The sequence below is a fragment of the Vanessa atalanta genome, chromosome 2 (genome assembly GCF_905147765.1).
Source record: "Vanessa atalanta chromosome 2, ilVanAtal1.2, whole genome shotgun sequence".
Classification (NCBI taxonomy): domain Eukaryota; kingdom Metazoa; phylum Arthropoda; class Insecta; order Lepidoptera; family Nymphalidae; genus Vanessa; species Vanessa atalanta.
This window is the reverse complement of record NC_061872.1, coordinates 9066379-9092649: the sequence shown is the minus strand read 5'-3', so window position 1 is coordinate 9092649 and position 26271 is coordinate 9066379. Positions and strand designations below refer to the sequence as shown.

General features: G+C 32.1%; 1 protein-coding gene across 6 annotated transcripts in view; it reads right to left on the bottom strand.

Annotated features, from left to right (window-relative positions):
• Positions 1 to 26271, bottom strand: part of LOC125075009 (protein sickie) — a 213036-nt gene that overhangs the window by 27584 nt on the left and 159181 nt on the right. For 5 of the 6 annotated variants that reach the window (XM_047686553.1, XM_047686569.1, XM_047686576.1 and 2 more), the window contains 12 exons: positions 23658 to 23835; positions 23194 to 23331; positions 22824 to 22877; positions 21957 to 22131; positions 21339 to 21431; positions 20865 to 21009; positions 19378 to 19491; positions 18919 to 19110; positions 17730 to 17836; positions 16904 to 17032; positions 16127 to 16209; positions 15149 to 15223 (listed from right to left, as the gene is read on the bottom strand). In XM_047686553.1, the coding sequence (XP_047542509.1) occupies positions 15149 to 15223; positions 16127 to 16209; positions 16904 to 17032; positions 17730 to 17836; positions 18919 to 19110; positions 19378 to 19491; positions 20865 to 21009; positions 21339 to 21431; positions 21957 to 22131; positions 22824 to 22877; positions 23194 to 23331; positions 23658 to 23835 (1483 nt within the window). The remainder of the gene's footprint in view (positions 1 to 15148; positions 15224 to 16126; positions 16210 to 16903; positions 17033 to 17729; positions 17837 to 18918; positions 19111 to 19377; positions 19492 to 20864; positions 21010 to 21338; positions 21432 to 21956; positions 22132 to 22823; positions 22878 to 23193; positions 23332 to 23657; positions 23836 to 26271) is intronic. The other variant, XM_047686560.1, reaches the window with a different exon arrangement.

Here is a 26271-nt window from a genome sequence, read left to right as displayed (position 1 = left end):
GTTACGTCACAGATAACGAAGTAAAGTAAGACGCCGTGATATTGCGGGAATATTTTAAGCAAATGGCTAAAGCACTAATTATACTTCCAAAAAAACCAGCTATCAAGTTAAAAATCATTTTTTTTTTTTCGTTTAAGATTGTAGTTAATATTCGTCTTATTTTTATTATTTGTAATATTTGTAAATGTCTCTGAATTGTGCTTTAACAATTAATTACGTTTTTTTAAATAAATCGAAGACGCTCTAGACTGTGACACATTTGACATTAGTATAATTTTTATTTTTTTAGTCTATATAATTACACAATCATAATAAAATAATTGCTATTGTTACACCGATAAGCTAATTTGCAAAACCGACCTTTGGAAAATACGTTCATATTACGTTATAACCTTTTCCTGTTCTACCATCTCTTACTCTTAAGAAAGTATTTTTTTGGAAATTTCAACTTTGGAAAAAAGGAAGGTTAACTTTATTGTTACCCTTACGAAGTCGGGACGGGTAGCTAAAAGAGAATATTAAATAACAATTAAATATATTTCAAATATACAAAAACGAAACTCCTTATTTATATAGATAACCTACCCCTAAGCAGTACTCAGTATTGTTGTGTTCTGGTTTAAACGGTGAGTGAGCCAGTATCACTACAAGCACAAGGGACATAACATCTTAGTTAATATTTCTTACAGCGCTATTGTCTATGGGCGGTGGTGACTACTTACCATCAGGTGGCCATGCTCGTCCGCCAAGCAATGCTATAAAAATAATTGCAAGATTTGAACCATACATACATAAGTCAAACAAAGTCCGTAAAATGAACCAACATTTTTTATTTGCCGTTCCTTGAGACATAATTTAACATATTATCATGAATTTCAAATTTATGTGCATGGTTGATACACAGGTTGCGATGCCTTAATGTGTAACCACGTCAAAAAAGTAAATGTCAAAATATTTTTGCATTTGTAAAGTATTGGTAATTTATTTAATAAAATTTTCAGACTACAATATATTAGTGTAATTAATAAATGAAGACATTACGTCTGATATAATTATATTATTAATGGTATGGAAATCTTCTCATGGAAATAATTATAAGGATGAAGTACTATATTGATGAAACTTAGCGAGGAATTAAAGTGGAACAATTTTGTATGTTCAAGGAGCGCATCTGTTGAGCACATGGCCAGAACAGAACGTACGGTTAGACATTCGATATGAAACCGCGTCATCTGTTTAAATTTTCAATTTTTAAAACGCGGTCAAGGAGCTTATATTACGCTACCTTTATTAAATAAACCTTAAACAAAAGTTAGAACTTATACATCTTTAGGATACTACCACATGTTAGTGTTATATAATCATAACTGTGTATTTTATAACAATTATCAAAGCAAAAAAAGTGTTTCTCTCAAAGGTCAGCTATTTGTAAACTAAAACCTCTTTTTATACGAGTAACACTTACAAAAATAACTGTAATTTAGAACGTGTAGACAAACAAAAACTAATTAAATTATAAATTAGTCATAATTTTAAAACAAGGGCGAAAAATATACTTGAGAGTCATGAGAATTTAATAAGTAATTTTTAAAGCATTTTATATTTTTCAAACGAAAAATAATCCTTTATAGTGATATTATAAGCATTCGAGTTGTACATGACAGGGAAACCGCCAGCCAAAGTTCTGAACCGGAACGAACTATTTCGAATGAAATGTGCATTTTCCTGTACAACAGGAATGTATTAAAAATTGCAAGTGTGACGAAATGACAGGAGATTGATATTTCGAACCAAAATATGAAAGGTAAATTCAAAAATAGAATATAGTTATGACGTAAGAGAATAAATGACTAAAAACAGCTTGAAATAACAAACAAGTCGTTATACGGTACGTTTTTTATCAGCACTTAATGAAGATATAACGACATCATCAGCTTCAAATTGAATCTTCTTGTGCGACACAAGAATGAGTAAATAATCTCTAGACATCGGTCATAAACAAGCATGCCGTGTGGGTTGGGTATTGTCTGCCTATCTTGTATGCTCGATATGTTATGTACAAAGCAATGGGTTTAAGGGCATCGCTGTAACCTCTGACATCCATTCGACTCTATTGTCATGCTAATCGCGAGCAAATAATCTACTGTAACGAATTTCGCATACTATAAATTTTGATTCTGAAATTAATTGAGTAAATCGATTCAAACATATCAATATTATTTTGTCGTAACCGTCGAGTTTTTAAGAATATTTTATCTATATGAAACAATAACGTTATCGCTTTTAAAATGGCTGGGACTGATAAAGAATATTTAATTTTCAGAGATGTGATAGAATTTTTGTCACATGTCAAGTGTTATCATTTAGTTTTAATCCAGTTAGACCACCTCGCTGCACAAACAGTTCATAAGTAAATTTCTAATTATGCTGACTGAAACCTGACTCTGATGCCGGCTTATCTCTCTTAAGTGGATGAACTACTTGGCACTTCCCGGCTAGATCCATGATCCTTTGTAGAGCTTCCTTCCGTGCTTCTCTTGATACAGGATAATGGGTAAAGTACTTACGGACATCCCACATCGTGTTTACTTCCAAACCAGTTGGGCCCATCATGTAAGCTTCTCGGAATATGCGTGCTGTTAATTTGAGCTCGTTCGGAAAATTTCACACTGTGGTTTGTTCGTACGTATTTTACCAGTAACCACAATCGATAGTTTGATATTTTCATAATTTACTACGAAGTCCTTAATACGTATATACGTGTCGACTCGATATATAAATCGTTAGGTATTTTGCTCGACTCGGTACTATTTGCATATCGTATAAGCATATGCGAACGACGGTTACAACGAAAACACGACGAATAATAAAATTTGTCTTTTTTCGAATTGTTATAGTAAAAATTGTTCGTCTGTCAAGGTCATAGTAGACGGTTAACCGTGACGCAATTCTAAACGGGTTTTCGAGTATTATAAATTCATTGATAAACCCTCGACACAGCAGGCGTGAATAAAACAGGGTAATTAATATTATATTATATATTTTTCATATTTCCTCCTACGTGTTTAATTCGTTATTTAATATTTGTAGCTTAAAAAATTTAAGCAAATATCGTTATGAGTATGTTTGAATTATCGATATTTTACATATGTTTTCAGCACAATGAACTTTTACCGGTTAAGCTAACTGGTCACAAAATTCTACGGCAGTCAAATACAATAGGTCTTTAGCTTGAAGGGGGGATTGTTTATGACATCATATATCTTATTGTTGTCTGTAATTACATATGTTCATAAGATCGTCTTACTTACGATATCATCTGTCTATCTTACCGTATAAATCAGTTACCTTTCAGTAAATAATGTTTCGTACTAGACCAGTTTATTGTTTGACATAGGTAGGTATATAATATACAATTTTATTTTTTCTTAAAAATATACATATAATAAAACTAACAATTTTATTATAACAGTATATTTTTATTTTATTTACGATCAATAAATGCAAATTCAAGAGAAATTATATTTAATATATATACGTCAAAATGGTACTAAAATTTGTATATGTATGTACAGTCTAGGTGCTGCAATGCGTGGTTTCACCCGCGTTTCTGCTCCGCTTGTAGGTATGGTCTACAGAAAGGTTACCTTTCTCGATAAATGCGCTATCTAACACAACAAGTATTTTTTTTAAATAAGCTGCTACTTCCGGTGATTAGCACGTTCAAATAAACTTTTCAGCTTTATATATTAGGATAGATACAATTATAGTTATAACCCTGATATGATCACATGAAATTATGACACGATTCCTATCAGCAGTTCCCTATTTTCAAATAAATAGATCATATAATAGTGTAACCCCCAAAAAAAAAATCATTTTTTATTCAAAAACATGTTTCGTCAAACAAATAATGATTTTAATCGTCGTTAACTTTGGTAACATTTAGTGTCCATTTGTGATTAATAACGTATATGTTTTCATTTACAAAATATCTATCAGAAATATAACGAACTTTGAATCTAAGACTTGATTGGTTTAAATGACCGAAAGTGATTGCCGCTGCATTGTCTGAGCAACATTTATTAATACGTTAGTAATGGTCAATAAATAAGAACGATATGACATTTTAATAGCTCTGTATACAGAGAAATCAGCGTATGATATAAGTTATTCGTAAGCGCTACGTCGATTCCTATTAGCGAAGGTAGTAATAAAATTAACTTAAACTTTGAAACTGAACAATTATTTTCATTTATTTATAATTATATATCCTGCATGAATTTAGTTACGAAAACATTAGTTACATGAGAATTTCCAAGAATTTGTACCAATACGCATTGTTTTAAAAGTTACGTAGGTATTTCATAGTTTTCTTCACGCAAGGCAATTTAATATTACCTATATGTGATTAGAAAGTTACAACGTTTAACATTTTGGTTAATATAACACTTTAATACACCCGCCATTATACGAGTTCAATGATGTGCATAATTGCTCTATTAAGGATGTGCTTCATTATACTAGTATTAAAACTCTTATCAAAAATATTTAAGAAATCGAAGGAAACTGGTTTACGTTTCCGACATTTACATTTTTGAACGCTCGAAACAATTGATCGATCGCCTCTTTAAAATACCGATTATACACTCGAATGTACGCATACGTAACTAATGAATGATTACGTAAAAACAATATCCAAGCACCTGACTTCCATGTGTAGCCCATGAAATGCCTATTAGTAACTAACGTTTTTATCTTATACGCATTTTACGAGTTCGTTGTCTTTGTTCTGTAAACAAGCGTACCATTTTCCGTGTATCCGAAAAGGGTTGAAACTTTAAAAGTTACATGATGAGGTAGCTCGTAAAGTACACCGTACCATGTTTAGAAATAACTTTGTAAAAAATAACTGGTCACGTAACAAATCCTCGTGTAATTTTCTTGTTCAGTAGGCGTAGGAACAAACAATGAGCCTGAATGTTTACTATTTGGTTACCATATCGTTTGGGGCATACAATACCAATTATCACGATGTCGTGAACATAAATTAAAAATAACTACCCTATGTCCTGAGTAAACTCTTGTAGCATGATTCTGTTTTTCGCTCAGAAATTTGGAAATGTCATCAACGGAGTAAAAATACTTCTAGAGTTTTTATTACCATTCAATACGATTATATTTTATCAAAAAATTATTCTTTTTTTTACATTAACAGCCTGTATTTCCCACAGCTGGGCTAAGAACTCTCCCTTTGAGGAGAAGGGCTGGAGCATATTCCACCACGCTGCTCCAATGTCGGTTGGTTTGATTGGTCATATTTTTTTTTTACTTTTACTTTTTTTACGTTAAAGATATTTAAATAATCCCATAAAATGTATGATATAAACAAAGTTAAGCGTGAATTTAGTTCGAAAATTGCTTCATTTCTCTCAGTCCCGGAATAGTCTAGATATTGAAGGCAAACTAAATTTATAACATTTATGAATACGATCTGAATTCACTAGGACATTTAGCTTATTGAACGAATAAATAAAGCAGGGGCGCTACATATCTCCGTCTCCGTACGAATTAACCTCAATTGAGAATGTTGTAGAGGCGCTTGCTTGATTGAAGATGGCGTATTCTAACTGCAAGTAAATTCTTCAAAGAGTGTTCCTGTCATTTGTTACAACTCTTTAAATATAACTGAATGCTTCTTTCGTACATTTACTTTTTTTTAAAACTTTACTACTATAATAAGAAGGCAAAATTTATTTGTATGTAATGAGTAACCTCAGGAACTAATTGTCCAATTCTAAAAAAAAAATCACCGGAAAAAGACTACATAATTAATGAGTGGTATACAAGATATAAATTATATCTAGGTATCTATATCATATAATTTTCTTCATTAACAAACCGCTGCCGTGCGAGTTTGGTGCGAGTCACTAATATATATAATATCAAAGAAAACGAGTATAATATAGATAAATTTGTCCAAAAATTTGTGTTTCATAGTTAATGTAGATAAAAGATAATAACACTAACGCTCGGACAGGTATTTCATATGCGTGAATTGATAACAGTATCTAAATAACAAGCGCTTGAGTAATTTGTTTGGTCTGTTAACGTACAAGAATTGGCTAATGTGGAACGAATTTATATTTCGTTAATAACATAATCATTTCGTTTGCAATCTATGATTCCACTTTAAAATATATATATCATCGTATCGATTGATTTCACTGACGAAGCACTTGAGTCGGTTGCATATATTAAACAGTATTATAATAATGTTCTCAGTAGAATTATAAAGTAAAGTAATTTAAATAGTAAATGCGTAAAACGAAACAATCTTCATCCAATAGAAGCGTCGTTGTGAATGATTATTTACTTACAGAATACGAGATGAAGCTATTATTGTAAATAATATAAATACTATGTACTTATAAAACACTTTTATTTAAACTTATATAATTAACAACAAAAAAGTGCTTCTTAATATAGTTGTCCGTTATATAACATATAATCAAGGCTCAATTAAAAACTTGTTTATAATATTACCATAATTTGTGTCTTCCTTTCGTCCATTATAAAAACGCAAGACATAAGTTGACGTCTTGTACTCTTCGTTGATTTATTATAAGGATCTACATGTATTAAAAGAAGTAATGAAATACGGTGACCTTCATGTAATGTGACAAAAGGTCACCGTAAGAATCTAATCTATTGTAATAATACGTCTAAACTTTATCTATTACACGTGCAATGGTTCTATTTATCAGACAAGATTCAAGCGGTTGAAGATTATGAATTCGTTACGCAGTAACATGTTTGAAATAAAAATCAAAATTTTATAATATACAATAAAACATTAGAGGAAGCCGATGAAAGTAGACGCGAGAAAGTTTGTAAATATTATAATAATCTTGCAGTTCATAATTACAGCGTTTACTTAACATTTCGGTAGACGTTACTGTCATAAAATGCTTAATTATTCCACCGCGTATAAAACACATCAAAAGAAATTAGAATCAAACGCCTGAGGCTATATAAACCAGATTCATCTGTAAACGATTCTGTTTGATGTTTATTTTTATGTTTGCTGTATTTTGTTTTATATTTTATTTGCGATCTAATACTTTTTAGATAAGCAGGTTGTGACCCCTGAGCTGGTACTTAGATTTGGACGTTTAGGTTAATGATTATTCCTTTATTATAAACATCAGCTTGGTTCGATCGTTTATTTAATTTCTCAGGGATGTATTTTTCCATAAAATTCATCTATTCATCTATTTATATCCTCAGTGACTTCCTTTTTGCCCTTGTCATCGTCCCTTAGAATGCTTCTAAATTTATTAATATTCTTTATGTTTTAAGGCTTATAACATATGTAATTATTGTATACATAGTACCATAAACAGCGACATATATAAAATGTCATAGTTATCGTGTGATAAAAGTGAAGATAAATAGATAGATACAATTTTTTTAAACAACAAACTATGTACTTATTTTGATGCGGATTTCTAAATTAATTTGATTTTTTTTTTACATAGTTGTTTAGAATTATATTTGCATAACATTACTTTATTATATTTGTCGAATGTTTTATGCGAATATTAAACAGTATAATACATAATACAATCGAGTTTTTAGATTTTTGAATATAAACATAATTTTAAGATAAAAGTCGTAAAATAAACGAAAACGTATTCAACATTAAAATTCAACAAAATTTTATTTTTATTTTTTAATTAAAAAAATACATTCATTTAAAATGTAAATATTGCGTGCAAAATCAAAACAGCTAAAAGAAATATTGGAACCAAACAAATTAAATTCTACGTAAAGCTGGGTTCGTTAGACAACAAAGATCCGGCAGTCCAACAATGAAAGTCAATGAATAAAGGACAAGTGAATAAGTCTGGCTAAAGGAACGACTAAAGAGGGTTCCACAGATATCAGAAAAAAAGGGGCGAATACCTGCTCCCTTAATAGTTTAAGAACACGAAACGTACAACCCTAAACTGCACCACGTATTTCCTTGCCATGCTCGTGATATTTGATCATATTTATCAGAGAAGTTTATGCTGTATTGATAACTTATGTATGACATAGATTAATTTATTCCGACAAATTTTAGGTACATTACAAGCAATATTTTCCATTACACGTCAGAAATAAAAAAAAAAAAAAAAACAGTGATTGACGTGTATTTTGTATCGTCAATATTAAAATACACGACACGGATGTCTTAGCAACAAAACAACAAACGGTAATCAAACATGTTTTGCTCCTATAGATCTTGAAACAAGAGACCAGAGCACTGCTTTATAAGTACCAAATACGAAGAAATTCTTACACCACTTTCGACCACTCATATAATAATAATCACTTTTATCACAATAAAATCCACTGCAGTATTCGAACAATAGTTCGTATGATCCGAGAAATAAACGCGCACTATGTACGCGCTCGGCGCGCGTGCGTCCGTCCTTTATCGAGTTTCAAAACAAACTGGTTGGGACGACGATAGCGAACTACTAAATAAAACTGAGTCACGGAACCCTGAACACTCCGGACTGATCGCTAATCAAAAGCATAAGTTACGGTCTATCGGGTCCATATAAAGGGACAGTATTGTAGGGTTATTTGGTAGTGTTCACAATAAATTAATATATAATTCGTTCTATTATGATATGTATTTATTACGGCTATAGAATAATAAGTTGAATTAAAATGTGTAGTTGTATCATATCATTATGATACCATACTGATAGATGTAAAACTGTTACAGAATAGGAGCATTGAAGCTGGGTTTTACTTAGCTAGAAGACTAGGATATATACCACTGATATATTACGGCTAGAATCGTAGTATATTATTAGTATCCAATAATAATAATATTTTTATTTTTGTAACCACTCATAATAAATTTCGGGACTTATATAAAAAATAATTACTTATAAATAATATATACAGGTTAAAAACGATGAAACATATGGGCGCTTAATAAGTTCCGCACATCGCGCTCACTTGTTGCGCAAGGGACCACTTTTGAAGATTTATAGGGCATGATCTCGAGTTACACTTGATAACGTCTCATTTCTGCGCACACGCGGCATACACAAAGACCAAAAACGTTTTGTTTTAATACAAACAAATGTCAACAGGTTTAAGAAAAAAACGGTCCCGAGTACACAAACTGTCTAGATGTATATATTTTTATTACAGTCGAAAACCTTGAAAAGAACATTGTGACAATTGCACTATTACAGAAACGGGTCGGTTCTGAAGAAAAAAAAACTTAACGGAAATTAATTTATATAAATATAAATGAATGTTTTATTAAGGTCTTAGTTAACAATCACACACGTTCTAGACAAGCAAGTAGTCAGTCAATTACGACAGATTTTTGCATGTGGTGAATCATTTGTTGAAATATTGAACACAGCTTGGCAAACATTACCGACCATAAAATCAAACCTACTCCAATCCCTAACAGTAGTATCCTTTGTTGGTATTGGATTATTGCCAACACACGCTCTGTGTGGTTGTAAAGACTGCCAACGAATTTGTTAGTTTATATTAACTCCATAGACTAAAGCAATTATGAGCTAATAGCCAATTCAATTAGGTATAGAATTTCAATAACTAAAAATGTTTTGTAATATACTTATTGAGCAAAATGGAGCTTATTTAAATTATTGCATTAACTTAAGAATAGTAGCAATATGTTTAATAAAGAACAGCATCGAGGTTTTAATTAAAATAACATTGAAATAAATCGAACTAAATGTAATTATTTGTTTAAATAACAATTATAAACATTAAGGCCTTAGATATATGAAATTGTACTAAACTTAGTTATATATAAGTGCTTGTTATTGTGATTCGTTTATTCAAACAAAAGTATACGAATATTCGAAATTTCTTCTTATACAAAAATATGGACTTGCAGTTTCATAAATATTTAAGTCATCATTAGAAAAAATCATGCTTTAAGTTAAAGTGGCTATGAAACCTTAAAAACGCCAAAACGAACAATGTTTCCAATATTGTCCATATATATCGATTTAAACCTAAAGCTAGCGACTGACCTACTCGTAACACATAGAACCGTAACTTTCGCAACGAGCATGATACATTACGGAATCTGCAGAATGTTCGTAAATCGTTCGCTGCGAGCAGTGTTCAGGCGTGTTTCAATTTCGCCGTAATGGTAGACGATAATACAAATACATAGAAATTTAAAGTGACACGTGCGTAAGCTCGCAAGGACGCGTCGACCCTGTACTGCTTGTAACGTCCCAAAGGGATTCGTCGGAAAACCAACGATCGGGTGAAACATGAGATGTTCGCGAGCGCTTCGACTTGCTCTACCGATAAAACAAATGCTTACATCGGTACAGTTTACATGACTATTTTTATATTTGTTGATTGTTATTGAGAAAAACTGTTCATTTGTTTTTTATATGTTTTTTTTATTATGTTATTTTTTGTATATTCGGTCTTTATTAAAAATCTACATTTTTCTTCAATACTTATCTAAAACTAGCTTCAGTAACTTTCGTTTTAGCTCCAAGTTAATTTCAATTGTTAAAGACAATAACAAAGACGTTTTACTATTAAAGTATTGAGGATAGAAAAATATTTTTTTTTAACATAGATAAAATGTTAAAGTTAAATTGACAGAGGTCAGTCGCCAGCTTTCGAAGGGCGTCACAAGAACGATTGATGTCCGCGCTAAGTTCAGTTGTTGAATTATTTATGGCGGCGTTGTTTAACAGTAAATTAGACGTACAAAAACAACTCAGAAAGTCTCTTATTGAAAACTGCACTTCTTTGTCCTTTGGACGAGCGGAGAGATGAGGCTATTAATGAAATCAATGGTTATTTATCCAACCCTAATGAAGGTAAAATAATTTAAAGATTTGCTTCGCTTGGATTAATAATGAGCAGGTTTTTTTATATGTATGTAAAGAATGGGAATGGCATTATTTCTTATATAAAATACTTTTTAACCGACTTTTGTACTATAGAAGATATCTACTTGATTTATATTATGGAATATTTTCATAAGTATATACTTCCAATATAATGTCTTTGTAATAACTTCGTCTTTAGTCAGTAAACATATTGACAAACTTAAACGTTTGAAATTCGAACTATGTGGTAGTCCGAATCATTTGCTTTCATATGTACATACATATACATAAAAAGTTTCTTCTTGTTCGATACTTGAACAGCCTTGAATGATCCTTTGATTAAATCCCATTTGAGTCTTGTTAAAATAAACTATTTTATAAAAAAAATAACTTTGTCGTCGTGACTCAATCGACCACGAGGTATGCGGACTTCGTCTAGAATGTAGGAGAATAATGCTTATTGATCAAAGATATTATTACCCAACTATATTTGTATTTACTACTCTTTAGTACATTGTTAGAATATTTAATTTTTCATGATAAGTAGCTGTACAGTACAGATATTAACTAATTTAAAAAGTGTCAAAAAATAAATAACATTTTTAATCACAGTTCCCACTCCACTTAGTTTAATTCAAGCACTAATTATAATGTTGTTGATGATCAACGGGGTAAGGTAATGATAACTGCGTGAAACATATTATATTGCACAAGTCTACGCGCAAACAATAGTGAATTCTCTATAATACCGTCAATCTCATAATCCGATAAGACCGTAATTCGGGACGATAATCCATTCTTACTTTTCAAACCTTGAGCTATACTGTTTTTTTTTTTTTTCGACAGACAAACCCAGTATATTTTTGGTCCGGAGTTTGAAGTTAGGATCTCCAAGTCTACAGTCTCGTATGGTAAACTTTCGACCGAGGCAGTGAAATATTTATGCGATTTACTATATATGTCAACTGTCATTACACACGCTGGATATTATCGTGATTAGTGACATTAAAATTTCATGAACTCAGTGTAATAGCGTAAGTAGGTAGGCGACGACTATATTGGCTCCAAGGTTTTACCCTTTGTTATCAACAAAAACCTACGTAATATGTCGTAACGATGTAACGATAAAAAAAAGACTTAAGGGTTTACGTTATATTTTACGACCTCGAATCAGTTTCGGGACGTTGATTTATAAACCTCTTTGGTTGCGATACTTTTTTCTATAGCATCCACTAAAGTTTTATGTGTAAATACTAAAGATTCGATATTATCCTCTCAGCTTAAGAAAAAATAAAAGTGTTATTTTATATCTTAATATATTTCAATAATAAATACTTATAAGAAGGGTGATTTATTATGATTGTATAATATATATACAATATAAGCAATTTCCAATTATTAGGAATTACTAATATTCATATTTACCTCTCAGCTTTTAAAGCTTCTTTTATGAGTGGTGACAACATAAAGCCAACGGGTCAGGATCGATCTTGCTACTTTAACCCTTAAAACTATTAATATTTGAACAAAATATATTTAACACGATCTATGATTCAGTACTGAGATTAAGTTTTCTATTGATTTATAGACTTAATTCCGTGTACGTGAGAAAACCAGTTGTCAACGCTTACCTTATATGTACGTATTTGCGTGAATGATGTGTAAAAGGAATAGAAAACAAACATTTATCATTATACTAATATAAATTATTGAATGAGGAATTCAGGAAAGCGCCATCGCTTGCACTAACCAGTCAGCTTTATCGTGCCGCAAACTGTTAGTACCCTTGCATACTTGTGTATGTATGCATTTAATTCAACTGTTTGGGTTTCATTCGTTGCTATCTTTATTCATATCTTCAGTCAATATTTATTTTCGTATATCATCCCTAAGAACTTCTATAGTATCTTTGTCTGGAATCTATTATTATCCTTGAAAACTTGTTTGTATACTATGTGAAATATGAAACATCATTGTTACCTCTAAGCAAACATAAAACAAAAGCTGGCGTAAAATAAAACCGGTTAAAACCGGTTACCGTGTGACATAATCCTTAAGTTATAGTTTAATCCTACGTTTAAATTTAAGATTGCAATATGTAGTGAGAAACTGCACGTAAACGTATCAACCTTATATTAAAATGATTAGATTGTTTCATGATCATTATTATATTAAACAGTTTTAATAATTAATTAAATACAAAAAATGATGTCTAAAAATTTATACTAATGTATCCTTCACGTAAACGTACAACAATTACAAAGTTACAATAATTTATCTTTCCATACATACGTTATCTCTGTATAAAAATATACATGTAACGCAAGTCTATAAACAAGCATATTCATAGTCTCTTGCCATGATACGAGAGCCTACCGACCTTCCGAAACGTTACTTTAATAAAAACATTTCTCAGATATGTATACACGCCTTAACACAACTTTCAGTTAGGTTAGACGGTGTTAGCAACTGTTTGGCACACATTCCTACCACCCGATATGGCGAGCGACCGCACTCACGGCCGTGCGACTCGATTGAACCTATGAGCCATTATCTGATCTTGTCGTCATTTCTTTTAAATGTAATTGGATTTTCGCGCTGCACTTTAAATTCATGTCAAAGTGCATGGGAAAACAGTTTTATTGATGTTGACATTTCTTAACTCCTCAATACTATTGTAGGGTTAGTAATTAGTAAGAGTAAGTACAGACTTTATTTTTATTGTGTCAGGAGATATATGAGTATATAAGATATATATTATATGTTACTGTAAAAGCTCGAATTACGGAAATCTTGAGATTTTCCAGTAAAACCTAAGATTTACCGATTATGAATGGTTAATGTCCATAAAACTTTGGTAAAAATCATTCATTTGGTAAATCTTAGGATTTACATGTTAGGTTAAGTTAGGTTGGAATGGTAAAAGTCCGAAAAAGTGGTCCCTAATAAATACTTACATTTACCAACTCATGTCGGTAAATCTTAGGTTTTACTGGAAAATCTTAAGATTTACCTTAGTTCGAGCTTCTACAGTAAAATATACATAAATATGTAATTCAGTTTTTATAGTTTGTGTCAAAATAGCCGCAAGATATTAAATTGCGAATTTCTTATCGTAACTCAACAGTCATCACGGCGCCGAGCGATCTCTCCTCTTGTAATATATTTTAGTTGTTACAACATCAAAAGGATCGCGGATAAAGAGATGAAACATTTTCAAACAGGGAAATAATAAATACACGTTAAATCTGACTACATCCCAAAGGGGAGCCTTGTGATGTTTCACGATCTTTTACCCAATTCCACCCTTTCGAGCCTCACGTGATTAATAGACGGATACTTTACATTTTTTTTAATCGGTAATTTATTTAAGGTCGATTATCAAACAAGCGAAACTTATATCTATATAATGTAAAATATATGGAGATAATTGTTTTTTTTATGTTACATTTAAGATAATGTCATTAAATTGTAAGTACTTGTAACGAAATATAATTATAAATTAATAAAAATAACGTGTAACGTTATATTTCAAAATATCGTTACATATAAAAATAACGCATTAATCAACAAAACAAACTAATTCCCAACTTTTCCAGGTTCATATGAGATAGAACATCTTATTATGTATCTAGAGATACATGTGATGTAATATATTTAATAAGATAAATTAATTAAGGCAGGCGTTGTTACATTGTTATGAATATTGGTTTACTAAAGCTGTGTTATCATGAATGTTTTTATGTGTGCACACATGTGTGTACACATGTGGCCTTAAAAATATAAGCGTACGATTAATTTGTTATCAGAGACATATTATTATATAAATACTATACATAAACACCGGAGGTTCAGCGACGACTGTTTGTAAAATGATCACTTGTTTTGCTTAATCATTACCTTATTAAGCACATTGTTTATTGTGCTTAGTATTACTTTCATTTATAAGCTTATTTGATGATAAGTATTTATAGAGACAATTTTTTTTTTTATATATATTTTTATTCTGTTGTATTTCTCTGTTACGATAAGTTCAAAATATTATTTACATTGATTACACTGATCGTTTTATTAAAAAATATAGTTTTTATTTTTAAACTATGATTTAAGATTTTATGTAAGTGCTTAATAGTAATAATATAGTTGAGGCCGCACTTATCCGTAAGTATAGCCTTAATAATTCATGAAACTAACAGTATATTATATCGTAGAGAACAGACGTAGAAAGTACTCACGTTAGTTGTCAGCTGGGTCGTCAGTGTGTGTACCTTTTCCTTAGCGTCCGCCAACTCTCGTCTCAACTTTCGAACCTATGGCAATGAATGTTGTAAACAAAATTATCTTTTATGTAGAATACGCATACTAAAACAAAGAAAATTAATTTAAGTTATCTATAGTTTACGAACTTAACGCAACTGTTACTGATAAAATGTTAGTTGTAATAAATATAAGCTACTAAAACTATTATTGAATAGAAAAAAAAAAAAAAACATTTTTTTAATATTTTTTCTGACGGTACCAAATTAGTCGTAATTACAATGATATGAATTATCAATGACATGACTTGAAGGTTCAAAACTTTTAATCACAGGGGGTGTGGAGGCCTTTACCCAGCAGTGGCATGTTTACAGACTGTTACTTTAAACAAATAGAACAAGATCTAATTCTCAACTGATGACAAAATAAGTACTTCATGTTTGTTTTAACCAGAAATGTGATTCAGTTTTGACAAATACTTCAGCATATTTACCTCAATTGTACATCAACATTCACTATTGCATGTTTATAAGTCTTTGACTATCGATGTTTTTGATAAAAATACAACGGCGCCTAACTGTAGAGTAATTTATATTTCAAAATAATAATCCATAACCAATACGGTTGATTTATTTTTTTGGAATTACTCTATCATAGATTATAATATATTTCTGTTCATACGTGCACATTTTCTAAATTCTTTTTGTTAAACCAGAAAAGCTATCTTTACTTTTCTTAGTTTAGAACGTTACCTTAAACGCATGCCTTAGATAAGAATCAAAGCTTGAATCATTCCGAATGAGTTAATAATAAAGTAACAATACTTTTTTACCACATAATACATTTTACATTATATTGTGTGAATTCGGAACGCAATTTTGTTAGGAAGACGTATTCGTAACAAGGTCGGATTATAATTGATATAAAAAAAAAAAAGATTAAAACGAATAAATTACCTCATGCGCTTGTCTCTCATCTGACCCGGCGCCTGCGGCGAGGGATGACGCTGTCGACACCAGAGAGGCCGTCGAACCATGCACTGAAAATAAAACATTGCTATATTTTGTGAAAATTTACATTTTCTAAAAAATATTTAATGGAATTGAACATGATCCATATCTGTGGATCTGTCAGCGTTATAGTTCGTATAAACTGTACGTTATAAAATAAACGTATAATTTTTTTTTACGTGGTATATTTACTGGCTAACTAACTAAATATTTTTAAAAACCACCGTATTAAAAAGTATAATCATTTTGTCTGTTATGCATTAGAATAAAATATAATAATCATTCTAGATCTAAAAATGAATTACTTATATATAGCAAGATGCTTCTTAAGGCTGTTAACACGCTTTGAAGATAATATAAATAAAAGAGATAGAATGGAGTCCCCGTTTCGTTGTGAATTACAATTCTTCTAGCAGACTTTAAAAAACATGTTAAAAAAAAGAAGAAGAAAAGGAAATATGTATCAATTCTAAGATATTAAAATTGTAACTTAGCAGCATTGCAATTTTAAAGTATAAGAAGATACACGAAAAAACGCAGTAGTTACTCTTTAAAACAATTTTTAATTTACATAGTCGATTATATATAGATAAACTTAGTAATTATTTTAAGAAATCAATGAAAACTAATTTTACATATTTTTATCATCTACATACTTATCTATGTTTGATAGATTCAAAGTATATATATAAGAAATAGACTTAATTTGTGACTATAACCCACCTTCGTCATTTTTCTTAGGATAGTGGTGCGAGTGTCGAGGGGTGTGCATCACGTTGCCGGGCTGATGGGTCGGGCTCAAAGCTGACCGCGGAGATGGTGAAGGCGGTTCGGAGACCCCGTAGTTTAGACCTAGGAACATAAACGGCATTATTAATTTGTCGAAACTGTTCTAAAATAGTTATACATCTTTGATATTTGAAAGAGAAACGGTGTCAAAAAAATTATTGACGTTATACGAAATCTAAATGCTTATTGAGTAGAAAGGAAAAAAATACAGACAGAACTCGGCATAGGCTTTAACCTCTACTTCTGTAAAGTAGATGTTAAGGAGCTACCTCTACCACGAGCTTCTCTAAGAGTTAATTGATATACATATATGCATCACAATACATTTCGTTTTCCTTGACAAACCTTGCTTCATCACACGAGATAAATTATAAATTCAAATAAAGAAAGACAAAACACAAACAAACAAAACAGTGCTTGTCCGGTTTTAAAATTATTTATGTTCACGTTTTAGCGTGACATTAACATTTGACAACAAAAATGTCCACTAGATACGCGGATATCATATAAAATAAAATAATGATATTTAATTTATTTGCAACCTAAAAGCGTGTGCGTTAGTTTTAAATGTACAAGAAGATGACTGAAAATCAACTTAAGCTGAGTCTACGACCTTTTCACCGAATTGTTAAGATTCAGTTATTTTCTAATTGTCTGTACATATTTTATGTGTGTTTCGTAAGTAAAGTTTATCCTTATTATTAATTTCGTAAATTATTAAATGTCGGTAAGCATCTATGTATCTAAAACAACGCTCAACCTTGTCCTCCTGGTCCATACTGCACTGGCAAACAATAGTACGGTTCGTAATCACTCTCTGATGACCTTTGCAGCATTGACGGGTACAGCTTCTCTGATTTCGTTGACCTGGAACGATATATACAATTAATTATCTTATACAATAAGTTTCATATTCATTTGCATATTTTATTTACATGGTTATACTTCTAAAGTCGATGTCGATGAAGTGGATCATACTATTTTATTTAAATGATAATTTTTATAGAAAGAAAAAGAGATATACATGGAAATCATATTTATAATTTACAATGTAGAGATAGTAACTCAACGAGGCTCGAATCGGCTTTAATTCCACGGATATAAACATTATCATGGTCTGCACAATAACGTCAAATACAATAGTTTGTTTAAATTTTTACTCTTTCGAGAATATTTTAAATTTAAAATTAATCAACTACATTTAATAAATCACACTAGAAGACGACAAAAGCTTAAATAAGTACCAGAGCCGGCGTTGAAAAATTATAACGAGCGGACGTTTATTTGCAAATAAAGACACGAAAATAGCCCGTAAAGAATAACCACAAATAATATTTATGATGCTAAATTAATTAATTTAAAGATGAAATTGAAATCAAAAGATGATTCTTGTGTTACGACATAAATAAATGATTAATAACAGCGAAATTAAAATGAATAGCGTTTGAATTTGTACGGCCTTAACAATTCATAAGATTATTATTTAAATGTAAGCCGTGCCATGTTCGAACATGCAAATGTTATATTGTAAATGAAGCGTGCCACCTCGAAGCCAAACATAAACATTTTTCATCCTTGTGGCATACCTTGGAAACGTCCTATCTCTGAGGTAGCTAAAAATCAATCAACAATCAACATTATATAGTGTTATAGTTTAGGTTTACATGATTAATATTTTATTTACGTATATAATATATGATATGGTAGGGAAGAGCATTAAAGCACAGTGATAGTCAAATTTACATATATAGATTAGGGGATTGATTTGATGATGGTATGATGAAACGAGTGGCGTAACTGGTAACGGTTAAAAATCCAAAACCCCGAAGACTAAGATTAACCAAACTTTGTTCGAATAATGATTATTTTAAAATATTATACAGAAAACATTCGTAATCGGGCCTAGCTACGCCATCGTACCTAATAATCGTAACCGTTCGTCGACCCACCTAATACTGTTGCTCCTGTTGAGTCGGGAGCTCTGCGCGTCGCGATGCATGATGAGCTTATTGTGTGTGAGTGAGCTGCGGTGGTGTGAGTTAGGGGAGGAGGTGTGGTTGTGCGCGTGCGCCGACTGCAGGGACGTGAGCGACTCCAGCGACTCGCCCTCGGACAGGCGCCCGCTCGCGGAGTAAGTGTTGCTGAAATGGGGAAACGAAATGAAGGCTCATGCTGCGTGGCCAGCCGGGCCGCTCGCGACTGGCCGGAGGGGATGCGTAAGCATGATCGTGAAACACTCCGGGTTATATATTTCACGGAATAGACGCACAGAATGCACAAAATATATACATATATGGTCGAGGAATGAATGATTGACGATGCTTATGTAAACGTGATATAATTTACATTTAATGTGGAATATATAATTCCAGAAAACCACACACATTCAAAGAGTATTTATGGTTTACCTGTGTCTCAGCCACGGAGCGTAGGGTATTCCGTAATCCGATTTGACTTCGGAATACGTTTGTGTGTCTGAAAGACTTCCATCGCTGATCTTCATCCCGCCTCTAGGTGTTGCCCTGAAACAAGGATCGTTGTACCGAAACCTGCGACTACTACGAAATTCGATCGAAAACTGTCACGAATATTCCCACGGGCGTTTGCTATCGATATAAACAAATATAAGCCGATAAGAACTGTTTACCGTCATGTCTCTAAAAGTTATACAATAAGATAAAAATAAGAGTATTACACAATAAAAAAAATACTAGTAATATAAGTTTAACATTAATTTTATAAAATATTTATACTTAGTTATGTAAGGCATTTTTGAAATATAAAATCGGTAATACAAAAATAACAATTAAAACATCAAATCGAGCTTTACGACTTAAAATTTCGCACTATACTGCACATTTGTAACATCAACAAAACGCGTATCTTTTAAATTAAACTTCAAACAGGCACGAACTTGAATAAAAAATATTTTTAATAAATGTATATCAGTTTTTATTCATGTATGAATTGAATATAATCCTAGCTAGTATTATAATACAGAATCGGTACCGCGATTACTACTTTTTAAAAATTGTAATTGCTAACAATTGTTTGCTAATATTGAAAAAACTTTTTGAATAGTTCATAATTTCAAATTGAATGCACAACTCTTTTTTTTTCATAAATGCAATATTTAATAATAATCATATTTCAATACGGCCCTGTCCGTTACAAGCATTGTAACGTATATAATATTTAAGAACAACATCTTGCTTTCTCTGTCTAACTTCAATGAACTAATAAAACATTATGAGTTTGGCTAAATACATTAATTGGTCATGTCTAGCAATTGTTTTTGTGATCTGCACCGTTGATATCAGCTGGTGAGATGATGTCATTCAAAACAAATGGATATAAACTAAATTAAACGATCACGTTTTAATAACAAAGATCATCTTAATTTTAGACGAGTAACATCTATTGGCGCGTCTAGGGGGTAAAACTGACTTCCAATCAGACGGTATAACAATGGTAAAACATGACACTTTTACGTGCTTGATATTTTTGTACACTTCGTTGCCATAATAGGAAGAAAATTATATTTGTTTTCTTTAATTATAAATTATCAGTTGTCGTCTGCGGCTTTGCTCGCGTTTTAGGGTATGGTCGACAAGTGCTAGCCTATGTTTCTCCTTGGATTTCAAGCTTCCTTCATATCATATTCGGAAGTGAAAGAGCAACAAACACACCCAGAGTTACATTCGTATTTATAATATTAGTATACATTTTAATAACCATCAATATCGATGTTGCACATCTGACGGACGCCAATAATTAGTCGTTACACAAGAAAAACATAATTAATTACTATTAATATTAGTTGCATAATGCCACTGCAATCGTAAACTGAAGTCACACATGCTGGTTGTGCTTTGTATTCCTACATGGTACGTACCTGTGATGATGAAATAGGGCAGCGAACTCGTGTGTCCCAGGTTTGGGTAACGATTGTGATCCAAGAAGTCTTTCACGGACGGACGCGGATAGTTGCGCAGCCGCAGTTCCGCCCAGGGAATATGATTTTGGTCCGATACCATTTTCTATAAAATATAAATTCATTTAGTTGACATAATATACATTCAAATAATACTATTTGTATAGTCTTATTTCATTGGTATGCAGTTATGAGGTTGTCCTTTTAAGTACTATTTTCTCATTATCTACCTCATTACTGCAATACTTTTTACAGTGATTCGGTTTGTAGGACGATTGAGGCACATTTATAAAGGACATCATGGTTTTCATGAAGCCTCGTTGATGTAAGGAATAGTTCCTATTCGTTAAGTTACTTACTAGCTTGCCTATTTGCTATTTCAATATTAAATAAAAATAACATATTTTATGAGTAATATTATTAATGTATACTAACTGTGAATTTGAAGGTCCTGAGTACATGTTTGAGTACCGCCCGATACTTTGACTTTCGTTCGTGGTACTGCAGAAACTTGGGCAGTTCTTCCAACTAGAATTAATATATAAAATATTACTTTTTACATTTATTTTCAACAATAATGAATGACCGTGGAAGATATATATGCAAAATATTTAATGTAATTTATTGAATATAAAATTTGATTGTAATATTTTTAACACTAACAAATAGACATAAAAATCAACGCCTTACAATTTCTATGAGCAAATCTCTTAGTAAACGAATACGTATTATTGCTACAAAATTTTATTTCTTGTATGCTCCATACTTAAATCATTCTCAAATTCCTATATTTTTAATATATATAACAAGTTCTTGCGCCTGGCTTCGTCAGATTTTAGACATAAAAAAGTAGCCTTTGTCCTTCCTTGGGATTCAAGTTTTCATACCAAATATCATCAAATGTTTCTTTGTTGTCAAATCTTTCTTTGTTGCTTGTAAACAAGCCACAGAGAAACTGAAAGACAGAGTTACTTTCGCATTTATAAAATCTATGATGTATGATGTTATATATTTTTTTTCGTATAATACTAATTTATTAAATCGGTTTCTAACCATGACCATGTTGTGGCGGTCCATTGGCCGGTGGCGGTGGTGGCTGAGATCCGTTTTGTCTCTTCACGTAACCAAAGTTCTGTGGTACTTTAGCTTTACTAGACGAACAGCTGCTTCCATTGCCACCACTGGAGACACTAGACGGACGCGACGACGGCCCGCTGGGCGATTGTAGCTAATGAGGAAATAACGAATTATAGGTGTGACTTATAGAAACAATGACATTATATTACATTACGCATCCACGATGTATGTATGTAGAGAGCCGAGGTGGCCCAGTGGTTAGAACACGTGCATCTTAACCGATGATTGCAGATTCAAACCCAGGCAAGCACCACTGAATTTCCATGTGCTTAATTTGTGTTTATAATTATGATGAAGGAAAACATCGTGAGGAAACCTGAGTCTCTTATTTCAACGAAATTGTGCCACATGTGAATCCACCAACCCGCATTGGAGCAGCGTGGTGTAATATGCTCTTAACCTTCTCCTCAAATGAAGTGGAGGCCTAATCCTCGGGAGCGGGAAATTTACAGGCTGTACATGACGATGTAATGAATGGTTAATATCTCTAAAAGGGCGGGCGACCCATTTCCCCATCCGCCTATTTATATCATAATAAGAAAACTCAATAAAAGTTTAAAGTTTGTTAATCGAGATCTGTAATATTGGTTTATTTCATAAGTTGGACGCAAACAGAAGAGTGTGTGTATAATAATAGTACATACATACCATTATATTTATAATAAAATATATTTCATAATGAAATTATAAGGTTACGCGATCGAGGTCAGTTTGTAGTGAAACATCATTACTATATAGTAAGGCGAACTAATATCAACCGAGGTGTAATGCTTATGTTCGTACCTGCGAGCTTCCACCTCGCGGAGCGTGTTGATTTGATGAGTTCGACGCTGGGTACTGAAATATGAAATAAAAAATTTAAGTATTTTATATATCTAAGGTACACGTGTTAGTATTTTATTCAGAAGTGATTATAATATTCTGCACTAGTTATTTTAGTGTACGCATTTATCACAGCTTTACAATACTTAAGAACTTCTTCGTATATGTTATTTATAGCAAGGAATGTCGGATGCAAATCTGCTTAATGTTTATTTAGTAATCCGCACTGAAGCAACATTGATTAGAGGCATTTTTCCGACAGTATGAAACTTACAGCCTTTTTACACAACATAAATAAGATTCCAGCTAGGTTACTATAATATCTCCATACCTGTGGATGTGGAGCGATGCCGAGCTGTTGTGCAGCTGTGAGCTTTTCCCTTTTATGATGCTGAGGTGAATGGTGACCGGTACGACGCTCGCCCTTTCGCCCGTGTGAAGGACTAGGAGGAGCGGGAGCTGGTTGATTCTGAAAAAAAATATCTATTAATAAATATCTATTAATAAATAATATCCAAGACCCGTTAATATTTTAGGTTAAATTTTGTATTCACCAGTTTTAAGCGCATAACATAGATTTAATTTAATTTACACTTTAATTTGTAGTTTTAAATGTTTTTTCTGCCTTTACAAATTCCTTCTACACCAACCACTAGTTAAGTGGAATTTACATAGAACGATTTTTCATTCTGAATTTCCGCAAACTTTTCCCCACGCTTCAAACATTGTCATTAAACCGATAAATTTATACCCCTTTATGTATACGTTGGATATTATTCATAATAATTCACGCACCAGTGGAGGTGCTCCGACACCGGGTGAATCTGTGTATTTCTTCCATGTGGTGTCCTGTCTGGGCGCCGGAGGTTGTCTCTCCGTCTGCTGTCCGCAGTCTGCCTTGCTGCGCGTTCTGCCTACCACTCGGTAAACGACGCCGCTACCGCCTTCCATACCTCTACGAACTCCACCACGTCTGTAATAAAATTAGATTTCTTTTATATTCCTTCACTTATATATTTTTTATTTAATATATGGTGACACATGGACAAATGGCCGACGTTTAATACTAAACACCAGGTTACGAAACCTAACGCTAAGAAGTCACAAACTCCTCAGAGGGAAAGGAGGCATCGGCCCTGTAGTGGGACTATAATAGGCTGTTACTTTACTTTTTATTAAGTTAATGTTTGAAAACATCAGCAAAACCATATTTTATATTCTTAAACAGAAAATAATTATAATGTAATATTTATATAAATTGTTAAAAGAATAAAAGTTAACTAAATGTATACGTCTCACAACTGGACTAAAGTCTCCTCTCTCCTTGGGAGAGAAGGTTTGGAGTTAAATCAACAAATCTGCTTCAACATTAAACAACATATAGGTATTTGACAGAATTTCGACACGTGCATCTTTCCTCATCGAGTACGAGATTAATTGTAAACACCAATCAAGCATACGAAAAATCAGTAGTGCTGAAGTTTTGAGCATTTTGAGCAACGATTCAGTGGGCCATCACGGTTCAAATTAAGCGCTATTAGGGAGGCAGCTCTTCAGCTCAGCAGAGGATCAATCAAACATTCAAGATATTTTATTGACACTTTATGATTCCATCTAAGAGTCATTGGTTATAATCAGTATATGGTGTTATCTCCGAATGGCAAGTCAACAATATTATCAGATGAATGATCAATGAAATATGTTTTTTATTGAAATCGACATATGAAAAAAGAATTTTCTGACTTAGTCACTATCAACGCACTGCTTAAACTATAAGACAAAGGAACTTGAAATTTAAAAGCGAGTGCTTCGTTTCGTGTAGTGGAGTCGTACTGAGAAAGGATTTTAATACAAAAAAAAAACTTTATGATTCACAAGCAGGTCGCTGAAATACTGTTTTAAAATATTGAAATTTTCTGGTCTTTCTCCTTAATAATGAAACAACTTTTGGAGATCTGCAATAAATGGTTTTGGCCTTTGTTAAATGATACATATTTCACATCAATTCTCATATATTATGTATGTTATCTAGGGAACCCTTGAGCCTGTAGTTACACTGGCTCTCTCATACTTCAAGCCGGAACACAACAATACAAAGTATTGCTACTTAGTGGTAGAATAAATGATGTGTGGTTGGTACCTCCCAGACGGGCATGCACAAAGCCCTAATACTAAGTATACTTCAGTAACGGGTCACCTTTCATTGTCTATCAATACGAATGTTGTGATTCATCTTTTTAGAACGGTGTTTGATGAATAACCCTTTCGAAAAGGGGCGCTGAACCCTTGCAAATGAGTCACAAACAAAAACAGTCGAATGTATGTACATCTAACAGCTCTTTTTACATTTTTTTTTTTTTTATTATATGGTAAACTATTCGAATACCTATTGATATCCAATTGTGTGTACTATTTATAAAAATATTTATAATAAATGTTAAATTACGTAAAATAAAAAATAAGTTTCTATTTATTTATAAATCATATGTAAACAAAAAATTATAAGACGCATTTCGTAACCACAAAATAAATGTTACATTATAATGAAATTAAAAATATACGTACATACCTTATATCAAATGTTTAAGATAAATAACATGTTTGTTGAAATAACTTATTAGAACATAAAACGCTACGTACCACATTTTAAATTCAGTAATATGAATATTTAAATGAAAAAAAAATTATCGTATCAAAAGACAGCATTTCCCTAACAATCATCTTGATTTCAGCTCTAGATACACTAGCAGGCACTTGCGAGATTACAACGCACGTCTATTCAAGTGATGGATTAAATACCCGACTTCACTGATGTTCACTTTAGTACACTTCTTTAGAGTACTGTTCTTTTTGAGACTTACCTTAATATTTTATGTAAGTAACTACCAGTATACGCTATAAAGAAAACAAGTAACTCTTATTGTGTACGCGCTTAAGTCTATTTTACGACAAATGACATCCCGTGTTTATTCTCAGGGTTCTGAAAAGTGTTTTGTTTGATGGAAGTGTTCTACAGGGTGCTTTAAGCCTGGGGCGGTAAAACAAAGGCAATTGATTTGGCTGATAGAGGGTGTTCATCCTACATGCAACATGTTGTGGCCTACTTTTAAACGAACGGTAATATACAGTGAAGCGCTCTCGTGTCTATCTTAAAATATAGGCCAATCTGTAGGCAGCAAAACCTATCCTCATGTATGCACCAACGACGAGAAAACGTTGCCTAGATTATATACAATTTATTTTTAAAGGTCATTTACAAATACTATAATGAGTACGAAACACGTGGATCGATTAATAATGACCTTGAATCGTATTTTATACGATGACGTCATAATTATTTCATAAACGGCTAAAGTTCACGACTACGTTTCAAATAAAAAAGACTTTCAAATAATAGAATGAATTTCAT